The 18477-nt window shown below is 48.6% G+C and overlaps 1 protein-coding gene across 1 annotated transcript in view; it reads left to right on the top strand.

Moving 5' to 3' along the window:
• Positions 1–18477, top strand: part of INTS1 (integrator complex subunit 1) — an 80149-nt gene that overhangs the window by 14810 nt on the left and 46862 nt on the right. Inside the window, exons 11-21 of the mRNA XM_079953654.1 lie at positions 1326–1434; positions 2653–2773; positions 6243–6320; positions 7325–7482; positions 9293–9389; positions 9584–9675; positions 10494–10554; positions 11972–12169; positions 13780–13909; positions 15024–15203; positions 18042–18191. Of these exons, the coding sequence (XP_079809780.1) occupies positions 1326–1434; positions 2653–2773; positions 6243–6320; positions 7325–7482; positions 9293–9389; positions 9584–9675; positions 10494–10554; positions 11972–12169; positions 13780–13909; positions 15024–15203; positions 18042–18191 (1374 nt within the window). The remainder of the gene's footprint in view (positions 1–1325; positions 1435–2652; positions 2774–6242; positions 6321–7324; positions 7483–9292; positions 9390–9583; positions 9676–10493; positions 10555–11971; positions 12170–13779; positions 13910–15023; positions 15204–18041; positions 18192–18477) is intronic.

The following is an 18477-nucleotide window of genomic DNA, read 5'->3' as shown; positions in this document are numbered from 1 at the left end:
ATTAATCCAACTACATTCAGTCTTGTTCTTAATCCCTTATCCACAGCTACAGATCTTTTGACTTCCATTTGTATTATCAGATTTAATGAATCTTATTTCTGTAACAGAAGTTCTACGTCCTATAAATTTCCTGTGTGCGATGTTTACCGTATTTTTCGCTCTATTAGACGCACCGGAACATAAGACGCACCTCCCGCAAAAGCCAGGGATAGCCGCACGAAGCTTCCACAGGGCAGCGGGATGAAGGCTCCCCGGTGCCCTGCGGAGGCGTCGTGCCACTAAGGCAGAAGCTAGAACAGCAAGAGGGAGTGCTGCGCAGTGCTCCCTCTAGCTGTTCTGGCTTCCGGGGTAGCCCGCGAAGCTTCCGCAGGGCAGCAGGTTGAAGCCAATGTGAAGCTGCGCATGCCTCCTCCGCACTGGAAGGAGCGCCGGAAATAGCATTCGCGCATGCGTGTGTGAACACGCACTCCGGCCCACCGTGGCATCTGCGGGACCGTGAACCAGCCCAAGCCACAAAAACTTTGCCGACCCCTGATGTACACCGTTCCGTTCTGTTGTATCCCCCTCTCTCTGAGGAAGCAGAGAGGAACCATGTTTTCCTTTGTCCTGATTTGTATATAATAGTAGTAGCTCAGTACTCACACCTCGAGTCTAGCTCTGCTGTTGTTGACTCTGCTAAGGTAGTGTGCGCTCACGTCCCAAGACATGAGTCACGGAAGCACGTCGGGGAAGAAGACTGATGGATCACAAACTGGAACGTGTCCAGAGGAGGGCAACCAAAATGGTCAAAGGCCTGGAAACGATGCCTTATGAGGAACGGCTAAGGGAGCTGGGCATGTTTAGCCTGGAGAAGAGGAGGTTAAGGGGTGATATGATAGCCATGTTCAAATATATAAAAGGATGTCACATAGAGGAGGGAGAAAGGTTGTTTTCTGCTGCTCCAGAGAAGAGGACGCGGAGCAATGGTTCCAAACTACAAGAAAGAAGATTCCACCTAAACATTAGGAAGAACTTCCTGACAGTAAGAGCTGTTTGACAGTGGAATTTGCTGCCAAGGAGTGTGGTGGAGTCTCCTTCTTTGGAGGTCTTTAAGCAGAGGCTTGACAACCATATGTCAGGAGTGCTCTGATGGTGTTTCCTGCTTGGCAGGGGGTTGGACTCGATGGCCCTCGTGGTCTCTTCCAACTCTAGGATTCTATGATCTCCCGAGCGACACGCAGAAGGGAGAGACGGGCTGGCACATATGTCGTTTGCCTGGGGGCCTGTCCTGCCTCCTGGCGACCCCCAACCCCCTATTCACCATCCTCCCCTCTTACCCCCGGCAGGACCGCTTTGTCATCCACATCACAGACCTGCTGGCCGTCTCCATGATGCTCAGCATCACTGCCCAGGTGAAGGAAGCCGGCCTTGCGTGGGACAAAGGAGAGAAGAAGAGTAAGTGGATTGCATCGTCTGGCTTCGTCTCTAAAAACAGGACGAGGAAGAGGGAGCTGGGTAGATATGTAGGATCCGTGGGCCTGCTCTGGAGACACTGCCCAGAACCGATGTGAAAATAAGCACGTAAATAAATAAAATTATTAATTCCATCACATGTCTGTCATAATAAATCTGAGCTTTGTTGCCATGCGTGGTCAGTCCCACAGCCTGATTCGAGAGCATTGCCCTCTTTTATCAATTAAAAATGAAGCATTTGCATGCCCAAACTGCACAGACAGCAACAGTGGTTTCGTTTGCAAGAGTTGGGGGCCGTATTTTCCAACGCCAGTCCTGCAGCAAAGGATCCCTCTCTTTTCCCGGGGATCATGTGATCCTTACTATCTCTTTTTCCTAATCCCCACCTGAACATTGTTAACAGGATAACTCTTGCAGGCAAAAAATTGAACTCTAGTTAATTTTTGAAATGTTCTTTGGGGGGGAGTGTTATTGGCTTGTTGTTTTCATTTTGATTATATATATTGTGGTTTTACATTTTGATTTTGTTCTGTGAACCACCCTGAGACCTCCAGGTATAGGGTGGTACATAAATTCTAATTAATAAATATAAATAAAATGAATTTATAAAATGAATTTTCTTATTGCCGCCACCCACCCTTCAGATCTGTCTGCCCGGACTTAAGAACAGGGCTTATGTGTTGAGAGCCACAATTTCCCCCATGGTAACCTGTTTGGAGCCGCATTTTGGTTGGGGGGGCAGGACTGAAACCAGTGGTGGGCAGGGTCACACCAAAAAGGGTGGGGTCACCTCTTCTCTCTTCCTACTACCCTATTTCCTTTTTATCTCTCTCTTTCTTGCCCCTTCTCCCCCCTCTAGCCATCCCTCCACACCCTTGCATCTCCCTCTCGCTTTCCTGCTTCCATCCCAGCCCAGGGAAGGACTTCACCTCTCTTGCCAAAAGGTCTGATCACTTCTGGAAGGCTTTTGAAATCAGGCCGAGACGTGCATGAAATGAAGCCCCTTTGGCTGCAGATTGCCCACCCTGGCCTAGAACCTTGGCCCACCTGTTTTAAGTAAGATGGGCAAGATGCTGAGCTTTGCCCTTTGCCTTTGCCCCTTCCCCACCATGGCTGTGTGCAAGAGGGCGTCCTGGCTCTGCCGTCCCGGGACCAGATGATGTTACTTCTGACCTCCTCTGCCTCTCTCCTTCTCCCCAGACTTGGAGGTCCTGCGTGCCTTCCAGAACCAGATCGCAGCCATCCAGAGAGACGCGGTTTGGTGGCTGCACACGGTGGTTCCCTCCATCACCAAACTGGCTCCCAAAGAATACGTTCACTGGTAAGCAGCTGAGCTGGAGATGATGGTGTTGATGGTGCACTGGCCTCTTGGGGGAATGTCCAGCGTTCCCTCTGAGCAGAAGAAGAAGAAGAAGAATTTGGATTTGATATCCCGCCTTTCACTCCCCTTCAGGAGTCTCAAAGCGGCTAACAATCTCCTTTCCCTTCCTCCCCCACAACAAACACTCTGTGAGGTGAGTGGGGCTGAGAGACTTCAGAGAAGTGTGACTGACCCAAGGTCACCCAGCAGCTGCATGTGGAGGAGCGGAGACAAGAACCCGGTTCACCAGATTACGTGACTACCGCTCTTAACCACTACACCACACTGGCTCTACACTGAATGAGCACCCTCATTCAGACCAGGATTCTGTCTAGGGGCCAGGAGGCAGAGGGTGGGGAATCAGAATAAGATGAAATGGGGGGGGGGGGGGGACATGCATGGATCTTCTGACAAGGTAGGAGCTTGCTCCTTCCCTGCCCAAGAGATCTTGTGGGAAGATTCAGGACAGATAAAGATTCAGCACGTAATAATAATAATAATAATAATAATAATAATAATAATAAAAATCTTATTTATACCCTGCCCTCCCTGGCCAGAGCCGGGTCAGGGTGGCTAACACCAGTAAAATTACAGTAAAAACAAAATGGGGGGGGGGACAAATTTAAAATACAGGTTAAAATGCAATTTAAAATGCAGCCTCATTTTAAAAGTATCCCATAGATCAAAACCATTGGGGAAGGGAAACATAAGGGTCAGACTGAGTCCAAACCAAAGGCCAGGTGGAACAGCTCTGTCTTGCAGGCCCTGCGGAAAGATGTCAAGTCCCGCAGGGCCCTAGTCTCTTGGGACAGAGCGTTCCACCAAGTCGGGGCCAGTACTGAAAAGGCCCTGGCCCTAGTTGAAACCAATCTAACCAGCTTGCGACTTGGGACCTCCAAAGTGTTGTAATTTGTAGACCTTAAGGTCCTCCGCGGGGCCAACCAGGAGAGGCGGTCCCGTAGGTATGTGGGTCCTAGGCCGCATAGGGCTTTAAAGGTCAAAACCAGCACCTTAAACCTGACCCTGTACTCCACCGGGAGCCAGTGCAGTTGGTAAAGCACTGGATGAATGTGATCCCGCAGCAAGGATCCCGTAAGGAGCCTTGCCGCAGCATTCTGCACCCTCTGGAGTTTCTGGGTCAGCTTCAAGGACAGGCCGCATAGAGCAAGTTACAATAATCAAGCCTGGAGGTGACCGTCACATGGATCACTGTGGCCAGATCAGGGCGAGAAAGGTAAGGGACCAACTGCTTAATACGGCGGAGATGGGAAAATGCCACCTTTGCTGTGGCTGCAACCTGCGCCTCCATGGAAAGGGAGGCGTCGAAGCTATGGAAGGAGCTCCAATCAGGAAGCAGTGACAGGTGCCAACTTGGATGACTTTAAAAGAGGATTAGGCAATTTCACGGAGGAAAGAGCTACTGATGGCAGCAATGCTTATGAATACTGGTTTCTGGAAACCATAGGAGAGGAGAATTGCTCTTGTACTTGAGTCCTGCATATGGGGTTTCCCCAGTCATCTGGTTGGCCAGTGTAAGAACAGCATGCTAGATTAGGTGAGCCATTGGCGTGACCCAGCGGGCTCCTCTTAGGCTCTTAGGACGGGGGGGCCCAGAGGCATGACCTGCTGTGACAGCTGGAAGAGACAGAGGGGATGGGGAGGTAGGTCTGGTGCTGTCTCCCAGGGAGAGGCGGTACAACAAGAAGAGATTCAACCTCTCAGCCCCACCTGCAGACCATGAATCCCCACAGGGACAGGGAACCCGCTGGACATTGATTGATGGATTACATTTCTATGCTGATTTTCATTCAAACGATGAGATCCCTGCTTCAAGCAGTAAATAATGACATAACTGTTACGATATGGATGCAATGCAGCTGCAAAGTGCTAGCTTGAAAAGTAAACATGATGGGAATGTTGGGACTGCCCGTGGGAAACAGAGGGAAAGTCAATTCACAGTGCGAAGCACCGGAATTAGCTCAGAGTGTAATATGAGCTCTTTCGTTTATTCCTGTCCGGGAAGTACAGGAAGTTTTTGTTACTAGACTGCTGGAGCTTGAAGAGAGCAGTCACGTTTTTTTGTAATGCTGCAAAGACAGAAATAAAGGCATGTAAATACGTTTCTGTCTATCTCTTTCCCCTGCCAGGGGGGCAGGAAAGAGGGGTGTGTTCTTCTCACACTGAGAAGGATCGCCTATTGCGACCTAGCCTGGATCTTGCTGGGGAATGCAGACAGGGAGGTCAACAGGGAATCATGCCGGGTGCCTGGGAGAGTTGCCAGTTTCTCCTGATAAAGGCTTGATTACAAATACAGCATAACTCTCATGGAATAATTAGCAAGTCACCAGTAAAACAATTACAAATCATCAGTGAAACAGTTTCAATTATAAGGCGCTATTAACAAAACAACTACTACAAAATAAACAAAGTATCACAATTATAGCCATGTTTTAGGACTACAGTATTTGTAATCTAGAAAGCAATATTACCGTTGGCACAACAGCAGCCAAAATTAAACTAAGCACTGTTCAATTCATACACACACTTCCCACATCCCCATGACTGATAATCTTTCAATCTGTTCAGCTCATTAAAATGCCCAGGCACATACCATACTTTTCTGTGTATAAGACGCCCCCGTGTATAAGATACCCCCTATTTTGGGGGACTCAAATATAAAAAAATGGGGGGAAATGTCACAGAGTTGTTGTTGAGCTATTTTTTTTTTTTTTGCGGAGAATTGACCTGAATTGTTGAGCTTTTTTTTTGCGGAGGATTGCCAAAAATCACTCCCCCACACCCCACACTCGTCGCTAAATCCACCTCCTGCCTGTCCCATCGCCGACAGAAGCTGCCAATCATCCGCGCCCGACTGCCAGAGCGTCAGCCAATCAACGCCACCCATTGACGCAGCAACCAATAACACACACAATAGCCACTGACAGCCTCAGCAGCAACCAATCATACATCCACCCTATGCACTACCCATGTATAAGACGACCCCCACTTTTTAGCATGATTTTTCAAGAAAAAATACATAATCTTATACACAGAAAAGTACGGTAATACCCGTGGCAGCAACTCCTTCCTGAAGGTTCCTTGGGCTGGAGGTGGGGCAGCACCAGGGAAACCAACCCCCACATGTTTCTCACCCCTACAGTTCTTCCTCTGGAAACCGCTCCCTTATGAAGACTCCTGGGGCTGGAGGGTGGGGGAAGGCAGGTGGAAAAAGCCATTGCCTGATGGACGGCACAAACCTGTCACCCCTCTACTTGAAAGCTTGGTGGGTGGGCAGGGAATCCCGTTGGAGCAACTTTGCTGCTCCCGTGCAGTCTTGGAACATTTCCTCCTGTTCTTGGGCTCCTGAACCTTGACCTTTTTCTTCCTGGATCAACTGATTCTGACACATCGCTTTTTCTTATTTTTTAAGCCTCCACAAAGTGCTGTTCACAGAGCAGCCAGAGACCTACTACAAATGGGACAACTGGCCTCCCGAGAGCGACCGCAAGTAAGTCGGGGGCTTGGCTTGGCTTTATTTATTTTAAAAACCCACAAAAGCCATGGGGAAAAGGTTGTCACTCTTATGCAGAAAGGTTATTGACTAGTGTCAGGGAACTGCCATCGGCCAGAGGCGAGAGATAGAAGGGCAGTTGTGTTACAGGGAGCCTCCAAAAATCTTGCAAAGCAGTTCCTCTTCCGGCGAGGAGGAAAGCCCCATCTCCAGTGGAGAGGAGGTGCAAGGACCAGAGGATGCTAGGAAGAGCCTTAACACCGTGCCTGAGCCAGTTGGAGAGGAGGGAAGCACGCCCTTGCCATTGCCCATCATGCGCAGTAGTTTGAGGCACAGGGAGGGGCGGAAAAAGCTGGGGGTGACGCGACTTTTATGCTGGGGGAGGTACAAAAACAGACCACTCCCGGATTCTGCCAGCGATTGAGCCAGACATGAACTTATGACGCTCTTCACTGTAAATAAAAGGTAAAGGTACCCCTGCCCGTACGGGCCAGTCTTGACAGACTCTAGGGTTGTGCGCTCATCTCACTCTATAGGCCGGGAGCCAGCGCTGTCCGCAGACACTTCCGGGTCACGTGGCCAGCGTGACAAGCTGCATCTGGCGAGCCAGCGCAGCACACGGAACACCGTTTACCTTCCCGCTGGCAAGCGATCCCTATTTATCTACTTGCACCCGGGGGTGCTTTCGAACTGCTAGGTTGGCAGGCGCTGGGACCGAATGACGGGAGCGCACCCCGCCGCGAGGATTCGAACCGCCGACCATGCGATCAGCAAGTCCTAGACGCTGAGATTTTACCCACAGCGCCACCCACATCCCTGTAAATAGTTTGCACCAAAATAAAGCCTGTAAAAGACAGGTCGGAGTCCTGCATGGTTACTCTCGAGCAACCGCAACAACACCTGACAGCTAGGTTTGCTGATCTGTTTGACTTTGCACCCTATATGGACTGACTATTTGGAAGTCAGTAGCTCTTTCTCTCTCCCTCCCTCTCTCTCACCAGCTTCTACCTCCGCCTCTGCTCTGAAGTGCCGATCCTCGAAGACACACTCATGCGCATCCTCGTGATCGGCCTGTCGCGGGATCTCCCCCTCGGCCCCGCCGATGCCATGGAGCTTGCAGACCATCTGGTGAAACGGGCGGCAGCTGTGCAGGCAGACGGTAGGATTCTGGAAGTGAAGCCTCGGTTTTGCACACCCACCGGTTTTATTTTGCTTATGTATCTTCAGGTGCTGGAATCATAGAATTGTAGAGTTTGGAAGGGACCCGGAGAGTCATCTACAATACAATAATCTTTATTGTCATTGTCAACAAAATTGAAAAATCTACATAAGACATTCAAAACCCAACAAGCCTATTATCCCAACCTGGTTAGCCCCCTAAAAACTCTGATACCCCATTTTTAAATACAATATACTTCCATACAGACTCCTTACACTGCGTTTAAAACCAAAATCGCATTTGGATAGAAACTGTTTCGCAGGTGGCTAGTCCTGGTCTTTATAACCCTGCACCTTCTTCCAGAAGGCAGAAGTTGATAGAGATCTTTTCCAGTGTGTGCACTATCCTGTGCTATCGCTGCAGCTTTCTTATGGCACCTGGAAGCATAGATTTGATCCAAGGTGGGAAGAGTGTTCTCTCCACAGTCTTTATAACTCTGGACAGCATTGTTTTTTTCCTGACTGTGCAGCTCCCAAACCACACACACAGACTAGTTCTAGTCTAGTTCTAGGTAGGATCTCAACAAAAGCGCCCACTGTTGTTGGACTCCGGTTCGCATTAGAGCCAGCCAGGGGTGGAGGAAGGGGGGTGCGGTGGGTGCGGGGCGCCCTGGGTTTCACCACTGGAGGGGGGTGACCAAATGCCAGGCAGCACTCACTGTGGGGCCTGCAGCGTGCCCGAGCCATGCATCTCTCCTGGGAAAGACACGGTGGCTTGGCACCCGCAGGCTCCACGCTGCCCAAACGGTCTGCCTGCTGCCTGCCCCCCAGCTGTAGGGCAGCTGAGTGGGAGGAGGCAGGCAGACTCCAGAAGCCCCACGGGGCGGCTCGCGCCACCCCTGGGCACACCGCCCCACGCGCCTGAGCAGCTTCCTCTGCTGCTGGACCTAGCCAGCGCGGCCATTGGCCAAGGACGATGGGGGGAAATGATAAACAAGGCCACAGTTTCCACATTTCTACTATAAACGGCGTGAGGACTCCAGTCAAAAATCAGGATGAACACCTGCCAAATAATCCTGTCTCTTAAAAAAACACAAGTTGCCCTTTCGTGTGTGTGTGTGTGTGTGTGTGTGTGTGTAAAGTGAAACCTAAGGGGCTGGCCCTCATGGCAGCAAAGATACAGTCATAGCTCTTGTTACGTTTGCTTCAGGTTAAATCTTTTCAGGTTGCATCCCGTGGCGACCTGGAAGTGCTGGAAGGGGTTACTTCTGGGTTTCGCCTCTTGGGCATGTGCAGACGCACAAAATGATGTCACGCGCATGCGCAGAAGCGGCAAATTGCGACTCGCGCAGACGCGGGTTACGTTCTGGGCTCTGGAACAGATCCTGTTTGCAACCAGAGGTACCACTGTACAAATAAGATTAGAGCAGAGTTTGCTCACAACCTTTGAGGGTAAATGGAGTCTAGGTGAGATTTCCAATCGAGGCAGGACTTTTTCACTTATAAAATTCCCTGTCTCCCCAATGTATTTGTCTCTATTTTCCCATTTTTACTCATTTATTTTTCTGCCCTGCTTTCTTTCTGCGAAGCTCCATTGGGCAGCATTCATGGGCATCATCCTATCTGGGCAATGGACCAGACCTGGGCCAGCTTAGCTGTGCTTTCTGTTACTCCTGTATAACCTAATTTCCTTTTCCCCTTCGTCGAATCTGCACTGTTTTCCTTTAGGACTCCGCTAGTTTTGAGTCTGCAGTCTTAAGAAATTGAATTGCATCAACACACAGCTCATGACATACGTCTGCTTCCTTTAGATCTTGAAGTCTTGAGAGTGGAGAGGATCCAACTGATTGATGCCGTCTTGAACCTGTGCACTTACCACCACCCAGAGAACATCCAGCTGCCCCCTGGGTAACATTTGCATGCATGCAACTCTTGGGCTAGAGAGAATAACTTAATTTTATTGTGAGCAGAAAACATAAGGGGGCGGGGAGCCAATAATAGTGAACAGCTATGTCTAGAGCATCTTTGGGCAAGGGAAACAATTTTTTTAAAAAAATTTAAACTACAGCAATGCAATATGATTGTTTCTGTTTGCTTTGAAGGTACCAGCCTCCAAATCTGGCCATCTCTACTCTCTACTGGAAAGCTTGGCCTCTTTTGCTCGTTGTTGCTGCATTCAACCCCGAAAACATTGGTGAGTGTAATGAGGACAAAAAGAAGAGCCTGCTGGATCGGGCCCAGGGCCCATCTGGTCTAGCAACCCTATATCCCCTTACCAAACTACAGTGCTCTGAATGGCAGAAAGTCATTCCCTTTTCCTAGGAAGCTCAAGGAATTGTAGGTCTGTGAAGGGAATAGCGGGGAAAATCTCAGCATCCTTAACAAACTACAACTCCCATAATTCTTTGCTGGGGAAGCCATGGCCATTTAATTATATACAGTGGTACCTCGGGTTACAGATGCTTTAAGTTACAGGCGCTTCAGGTTACAGACTCCGCTAACCCAGAAACAGTACCTCGGGATAAGAACTTTGCTTCAGGGTGAGAACAGAAATCATGCAGCAGCGGCGCGGCAGCAGCGGGAGGCCCCGTTAGCTAAAGTGATGCTTCAGGTTAAGAACAGTTTCAAGTTAAGCACGGACCTCCAGAATGAATTAAGTTCTTAACCCGAGGTACCACTGTATGTGTGTCTGTGTGTGTGTGTGTGTGTGTGTGTGTGTCTCTCTATGTCCATGTATATGTGTGTGTGTATATGTGTGTGTGTGTATATATATGTGTGTGTGTGTGTGTGTGTGTGTGTATTAGCTGAGGGTGATGGGAATTGTATTCCAACGACTTCCAGAAGGCACCAGTTCAAGGAAGGAACTGACAGCCAAAAATAACACGTGATCTACTGGGGAGAGGTGTGTCATTGGGCAGAGTATTGCAGAGAGCTGTGTTCAAACCTCTGGCTGTTCTGCATGATGCCATCTCAATTCTCTCTCTCCCCCCCCCCCCCCTGCTTGTGTCTTAGGTCTGGCTGCCTGGGACGAGTACCCCACGCTAAAGATGCTCATGGAAATGGCCATGACTAAGTAAGTATGCTAATTCTGCCTATTTTGGGGAACTTAGTCTGTACATAGGGCAGGATGTAGAGACTGATTACCGAGTGGGCCAAACGGATTGTACAATTTGTGGCTGCAGGTGGGTGCTGCGTTAACATTAAAAGAGTGGGGGAACCAGCCGAAGGCTGAAGATTAGCACAGGAGGTGTCCTCCTGTCCTGACCACAGATGAAAACTCAAAATGGGAAGGGCTGGGAAGGGCTGGGAAGGCAGGGCAAGAGTTTCTGATAGCTCCGAGTGAGCAGCTATGACCCTTGGAAGAGGTCTCTTTACAGTGCTCTGTGCTCCTGACACTGCTTTTATGTCCTCTTAACACCAGGGCCTTTTGTGTGGTGGTGCCTGCCTGTGACGTTAACATATGAGAGTGCTGGAGATGAAATAGTTAAACAGGTTACCCAATCAGAACCCAGGGGGTGGAGTCAGAGGGACTATAAAACCAGCTCTGGGAGGAGTTCATTGAGAGTTAGGTGGTTGGTTGGAGTGGGAGTAAATTGGAACAGAGTTTGTGGGTAGGTTGAGTTAGTGTAGTGAAATAAGTGGAGTCAGGGGCTAGGAAGACAAGTAAATATCTGAGAGGTGGTTTAGTGAGTGAAAGCAGGTAGCGGAAGTTATAGGTCTGGATAGGCACCCCATGATTGTAATTGACCGATACCATTTATGAAGCCACACGCTCGTTAAACTGCAATAAATAAACAGAAGTTTATGTTCCAATTTCAAGAAGGACACTGACAAACTGGAACGTGTCCAGAGGAGGGCAACCAAAATGGTCAAAGGCCTGGAAACGATGCCTTATGAGGAACGGCTAAGGGAGCTGGGCATGTTTAGCCTGGAGAAGAGGAGGTTAAGGGGTGATATGATAGCCATGTTCAAATATATAAAAGGATGTCACATAGAGGAGGGAGAAAGATTGTTTTCTGCTGCTCCAGAGAAGCGGACACGGAGCAATGGTTCCAAACTACAAGAAAGAAGATTCCACCTAAATATTAGGAAGAACTTCTGACAGTAAGAGCTGTTCGACAGTGGAATTTGCTGCCAAGGAGTGTGGTGGAGTCTCCTTCTTTGGAGGTCTTTAAGCAGAGGCTTGACAACCATATGTCAGGAGTGCTCTGATGGTGTTTCCTGCTTGGCAGGGGGTTGGACTCGATGGCCCTTGTGGTCTCTTCCAACTCTATGATTCTATGATTCAATTTAACCCTGATGGGACTCAGTATTATACCAGGTACGGCCTGGGTGGTGGCAGCGAGAAATAAAGTGGTGGCACAGGGATCAATAGACGGTGAAATGTCCGGGGACCCTGTGTGATCGCCACACTGCCCTCTGGAATGTGATCCCAGGAAACATCATTGATCTCCTCCTGTGGTCTTATATTCCCCTGCTGTTCCCCTCAGCAATTACTCCTACCCTCCTTGCACTCTGACGGACGAAGAGACCCGCACGGAAATGATCAGCCGCGAACTTCAGATCTCGCAGCGGGAGAAGCAAGAAATCCTCGCTTTCGAGGGCCACCTGGCGGCAGCATCAACCAAGCAGACCATCACGGAGAGCAGCAGCCTCCTGCTGTCTCAGCTCACCAGCCTGGATCCCCAGTAAGCAGCCTCTGTTCCCCCAGGGCAGCCTTCCCCAACCCGGTGCCCTCTGTACGATTCAAACTGTGCCGGTTGGGGTGGATGGTAATTTTATTCCAAAGGAGACACAAGTGACACAAGTTCAGGTCCTGCAAAGTGGGGGGAGATCATGGGATGTACCATAAATGAAGGTGTGGGTGGTGGTGGGGATTCGGGAGCCCTCCCTGTGGAACATTCTCCCATCAGATGTCAAGGAGATTAAGAAGTTCACACCTCTTCAAAGACCTCTGAAAGCAGCCTTGTTTTTAATGTTTGGTGATTTATTGTCTTTTTATATGTGTTGGAAGCTGATCTGAGTGGTCGGGGCAACCCAGCCAGATGGGCAGGGTATAAATAATAAAATTGTCATAATACAGTGGACGCTTGGGTTGCAAACGTGATCCATGTGGAATGCACGTTTGCAACCCACAGTGCTGCGTCTGCACATGCGGGGGTTGCGTTTCGGCGCTTCTGCGCCTGTGCAAAGCACAATTTAGCTCTTCTGTGCATGTACAACCTCTGAAACCCAGAAGTAACCTGAAGCAAACGTAACATGAGGTTGTTGATGTTTAGTTGTTTAGTTGTGTCCGACGCTTCGTGACCCCACGGACCAGAGCACGCCAGGCACTCCTGTCTTTCACTGCCTCCCGCAGCTTGGTCAAACTCATGCTGGTAGCTTCAAGAACACTGTCCAACCATCTTGTCCTCTGTCGTCCCCTTCTCCTTGTGCCCTCAAACTTTCCCAACATCAGGGTCTTTTCCAGGGAGTCTTCTCTTCTCATGAGGTGGCCAAAGTATTGGAGCCTCAGCTTCAGGATCTGTCCTTCCAGTGAGCACTCAGGGCTGATTTCCTTCAGAATGGAGAGGTTGGATCTTTTTGCAGTCCATGGGACTCTCAAGAGTCTCCTCCAGCACCATAATTCAAAAGCATCAATTATTCGGCGATCAGCCTTCTTGATGGTCCAGCTCTCACTTCCATACATCACTACTGGGAAAACCATAGCTTTAACTATATGGACCTTTGTTGGCAAGGTGATGTCTCTGCTTTTTAAGATGCTGTCTAGGTTTGTCATTGCTTTTCTTTTAATTTTGTGTCTGCTGTCACCATCTGCAGTGATCATGGAGCCCAAGAAAGTAAAATCTCTCACTGCCTCCATTTCTTCCCCCTCTATTTGCCAGGAGGTGATGGGACCAGTGGCCATGATCTTAGTTTTTTTGATGTTGAGTTTCAAACCATGTTTTGCGCTCTCCTCTTTCACCCTCATTAAAAGGTTCTTTAATTCCTCCTCACTTTCTGCCATCAAGGTTGTATCATCTGCATATCTGAAGTTGTTGATATTTCTTCCGGCAGTCTCAATTTTGGCTTGGGATTCATCCAGCCTAGTGACTGTACTAATAATTTTTTCCTTTGTGAACTGCCCGTCTGACAGCTTTGCCTAGCCGATCTGGCCTGTGTGCTGTCCTTTGCCTGCGCTGCCTCGCTTCTGCCTCCCCTCGAGGCAGACCAGTCTTTAGCAGCCTCCAGGGAAGCAGTGGAGAGGTGGGGAGTGTTGGGAGAAAAGCCAAGAGACCCCCTTCTGTTCCCTTCTCAGGGGCCCCCCTCGCCGGCCACCTCAGCCTGTCCTGGACCAGGTAAAAAGCTTCAACCAGTCTCTCCGCTTGGGGCACCTCCTCTGCCGCAGCAGACACCCCGACTTCCTGCTCAACATCATCCAGAGGCAGGTGGGTCACCCCCAGGGCTGGGAAGTGCCATTCGTGGGGGGAGGCAGGGGAATCGAAGGCAGCAGAAAACTGCCGCTTGGTTTCATCATTCTGAATGCTATCCATCGGGAAACGGGGAGCCTTTGGGGTCACACCAAATGCTTCGACTCAACGTCTGGATGCGCTGAGAATGTTGGAGCAAGGATTGTTCAATCGGAGCAAGACTGAAAGAGGGTTGGGAGGAGATGGAAGGCTGAGGCTGGAATTGGGGCGGCTTTTGTAGAGCGTTGGGAACGGCACACGGTTGCCTCTGCTTGGTGGTGGCCCTCTGTTTGCAGAATTCCTCCACCATCCCAGTTATTTGGTTGATCCCATCAGTTCTGGCTTTCCATCCAGCTTCAAAGACCCATTCATTCATTCATTCTTTTAAAAGAAGACACCTCAAAGCAATTTACTCAGAGAAGAAAAAACAGATTTAAAGGCATGTCAACGTTCTGTTATCTGGGTAGGCTTGCTTAAGCAAAAAATGTTTTTTTCAGGCGCCATAAAGAGTGCTGCCTGTTATCAGTACAGTGGTGCCTCGCAAGACAAAATTAATTCGTTCCGCGAGTTTTTTCGTCTTGCGATTTTTTCATCTTGCAAAGCACGGACTTTGGAAAAGCTTCAAAAATCACCAAAGTCTTCAAAAACCTCAAAAAAGGCTACCACACCGCGTGCTATGAGTTGCTCCGCGAAGTGAATGCACGGTTTTAAGAAAAAGGAAACAAACTTGCAAGACGTTTTCGTCTTGCGAAGCAAGCCCGTAGGGAAATCCGTCTTGCGAAGCAACTGAAAAAACGAAAAACTCTTTCGTCTTCCGAGTTTTTTGTCTTACGAGGCATTCGTCTTGCGAGGTACCACTGTAGTTCCAAAGTGTAGGAGCCTCCTCACTCAAAAGATGGATTTCTTACAGATGTGGAGCAGGTATTGTGTGGCACCTGTAGCAGTGCCAGTTCTGCAGACTGAAGCAGCCAAGTGGGCTTATTTTTTATTTATTTTATTTATTGGATTTATCTACTGCCCTGTACCCGGAGGCCCCAGGGCTTAGGTGGGCTGAGGCGGTCCCACAGGTAAACCTGACCCTCTTCTTCCTTAGGCGTCTTCCCAATCGATGCCATGGCTGGCAGACCTGGTTCAGTCCAGCGAGGGCTCCTTGGATGTTCTGCCGGTGCAGTGCCTTTGTGAATTCCTTCTGCATGACGCCGCTGACGAATCCGCCTCTGGCGAGGAGGAAGAGGAAGGAGAAAGCAAAGAGCAGCGTGCTAAGAAACGAGAGGTAGGTGCTCTCTATTTGCATCGGCCACTAGCCATAGCAATAAAACAAAATAAAATTTACCGAAGAGAGAGGTAAAAACCTAACTATACAAAATGCATTCTGGAGGTTTAAATTAATAATCAAACAATAGACGTTATTCTAATTGTCCCTGCTAAAAAAGCTACAGTTTTTGCAAGGACACAGTAGCAATGGTTTTTGCAAGCACAGTAGCAATGGTTGAGTGACCATTTATGGATAGTAGTAGAGAGGTAAGAACCTTAGTCCTCGAATCTTTATGCAAGGTAGAAGCACATGAGCTACTGATTCAGTACTGCCATCTCCACACGGACACAACCATTTTTCCAGCGGGATTTTTTGAAATTGACCCTCAAGTGAGGGAACTGCCAAAACGCCCTTGGAGCTGGATCTCAGGCTGAACGATGGGGGTGGAGACGCTCCTTGAGGCCTACAGGGCTGAGGCCACATAGAGCTTTCAAGGTCAGCACCAACACTTTGAATTGCCCTCAGAAATGTACTGGGAAGCAGTGTAGATCTTTTACGACCTGTGTTATGCGGTCCCGGTGGCTGCACCCAGTCACCAGCCTGGCAGCCGCATTCTGGATTAGTTGTAGTTTCCGGGTCACCTTCAAAGGTAGCCCCACATAGAGTGCATTGCAGTAGTCCAAGCGGGAGATAACCAGAGCATGCACCACTCTGGCAAGACAGTCTGCGGGCAGGTAGAGTCTCAGCCAGTGTACTGGATAGTGTTGGTAGACAGCCACCATTTGTTTTTGTTTTTTTTTATAGAATATTTATTAAAGTTTTCAAAAAATAATACAATGTAAAGTGAAAAAAAGAAAAGAAAAGAAAAAAAAGATAACAAAAATACAAAAAATACAAAAATACAAAGGTAATTAAAAAACGCATAGAATTTCCATTACTTATTTTCTTTTAACTTATTTTCCAGACCTCCTCATACCTCCCTTTCTTGTATTCCAATTCAAATTGTTAGTTCAACAAATCCTCACCGTTAATTTTTACTTATTTCTAAACCTTATTTTTCATATCTCTTAAGCATTACAGCTGGAAACCACTTAATTTCTGTCCAACATCATTCTAACATTCATTAATTTTACAATATTTCTGCAAATAGTCTTTAAACTTCTTCCAGTCTTCTTCCGCCGACTCTTTTCCCTGGTCTCGGATTCTGCCGGTCATTTCTGCCAGTCCCATATAGTCCATCATCTTCATCTGCCATTCTTCCAGAGTGGGTAGATCTTGTGTCTTCCAATATTTTGCAATAAGTATTATTGCTGCTGTTGTCGCATACATAAAGAAAGTTCTGTCCTTCTTTGGCACCAATTGGCCAACCTTGCCCAGAAGAAAGGCCTCTGGTTTCTTCAAGAAGGTATATTTAAATACCTTTTTCATTTCATTATAAATCATTTCCCAGAAAGCCTTGATCTTTGGGCACGTCCACCAAAGGTGAAAGAATGTACCTTCAGTCTCTTTACATTTCCAACATTTATTATCGGGCAGATGATAAATTTTTGCAAGCTTGACTGGGGTCATGTACCACCTGTATATCATTTTCATAATATTCTCTCTTAAGGCATTACATGCCGTAAATTTCATACCGGTGGTCCATAACTGTTCCCAGTCAGCCATCATAATGTTATGTCCAACATCCTGTGCCCATTTAATCATAGCAGACTTCACCGTTTCATCCTGAGTGTTCCATTTCAGCAGCAATACAGCCACCATTTGTTAAGGTTGCTGAGGGTTGTTAAGAGAGCCCAATATTCCTCTCAGAGCTACCATTTCCCCAGAGTTTCCTGTGAAGCGGAGTTGATCGCTCAACCACTCTGGGGATGGTTGCCCTGTGAGGGATACAGGAGATCTCCTAAACACCCTTAGCAAACTGCAGCCCCCATAATTCTCTGGTGGAAGCCAGAGACCACATAACACTGGTCTTGAAACACCTACACTGGCTCCCATTACGTTTCCGAGCACAATTCAAAGTGTTGGTGCTGACATTTAAAGCCCTAAATGGCCTCGGTCCAGTATATCTGAAGGAGCGTCTCCACCTCCATCGTTCTGCCCGGACACTGAGGTCCAGCGGCAAGGGCCTTCTGGCAGTTCCCTCACTGCGAGAAGCCAAGTTACAAGGAACCAGGCAGAGGGCCTTCTCGGTAGTGGCCCCTGCCCTGTGGAATGCTCTCCCACCAGATCTCAAAGAGAACAACTACTACCAGACTTTTAGAAGACATCTGAAAGCAGCCATGTTTAGGGAAGCTTTTAATGTTTGATGCATTACGGTATTTTAATATTTTGTTGGAAGCCACCCAGAGTGGCTGGGGAAACCCAGCCAGATGGGCGGTGTATAAATAAATTATTATTATTATTATTATTACTACTACTACTACAGTGGTACCTCGGGTTAAGTACTTAATTCGTTCCGGAGGTCCGTACTTAACCTGAAACTGTTCTTAACCTGAAGCACCACTTTAGCTAATGGAGCCTCCTGCTGCTGCTGCGCCGCCGGAGCACGATTTCTGTTCTCATCCTGAAGCAAAGTTCTTAACCTGAGGTACTATTTCTGCGTTAGCGGAGTCTGTAACCTGAAGCGTATGTAACCCGAGGTACCACTGTACTACTACTATTACTACTACTACTAATACTGTTTAAAGGGGCATCAGAGCTCCTCAGATGCACGGTGTGGATGCTGCCTGAACGGTTCTTTGAACCCCAGCCTCCTTTGCCCTGGCCTGGCCACGGTAGCTGCTACCCCACATCAGCTCTCAGCGGTCCAGTAGCTGAGGAACCGCTGGGAAGAAACAGCGACCTCTTTCTCCACAGAGGCAGCAGAAGCAGAGGCAGCTGCTTGGACGCCTCCAGGACCTGCTGTTGGGACCCAAGGCCGACGAGCAGACCACGTGCGAAGTCCTTGACTATTTCCTGAGGCGCCTCAGCTCCTCCCAGGTGGCCTCGCGGGTGCTGGCCATGAAGGTAAGGAAGATGGCGAGGACGGCGTTGCCGGGCCTCTCTTGAGCCTCCTGAAACGGGACCGTTTCACAGGAAGATGCTTCTTCAGCTCAAGAAGTCAGGCAGCTTATTCCACTGGTAGCTTGGCCATCTGTGTACCCATTCAGATGTGGGTTTCAAATAAAAGGATAAGATTCAAATGGCAGTAAGCACAACGAGTGCAGCAAAACATGGCGATATATCCATAAATCCTAAGCTGATTGAGAGTTAAGCAGGGTCTTCAGCCAACTCTCCATTCTAGTTTATTATT

This window comes from Podarcis cretensis (assembly GCF_951804945.1).
Source record: "Podarcis cretensis genome assembly, chromosome: 14".
NCBI classification, from domain to species: domain Eukaryota; kingdom Metazoa; phylum Chordata; class Lepidosauria; order Squamata; family Lacertidae; genus Podarcis; species Podarcis cretensis.
This window is presented reverse-complemented; position numbering and strand designations above follow the sequence as displayed.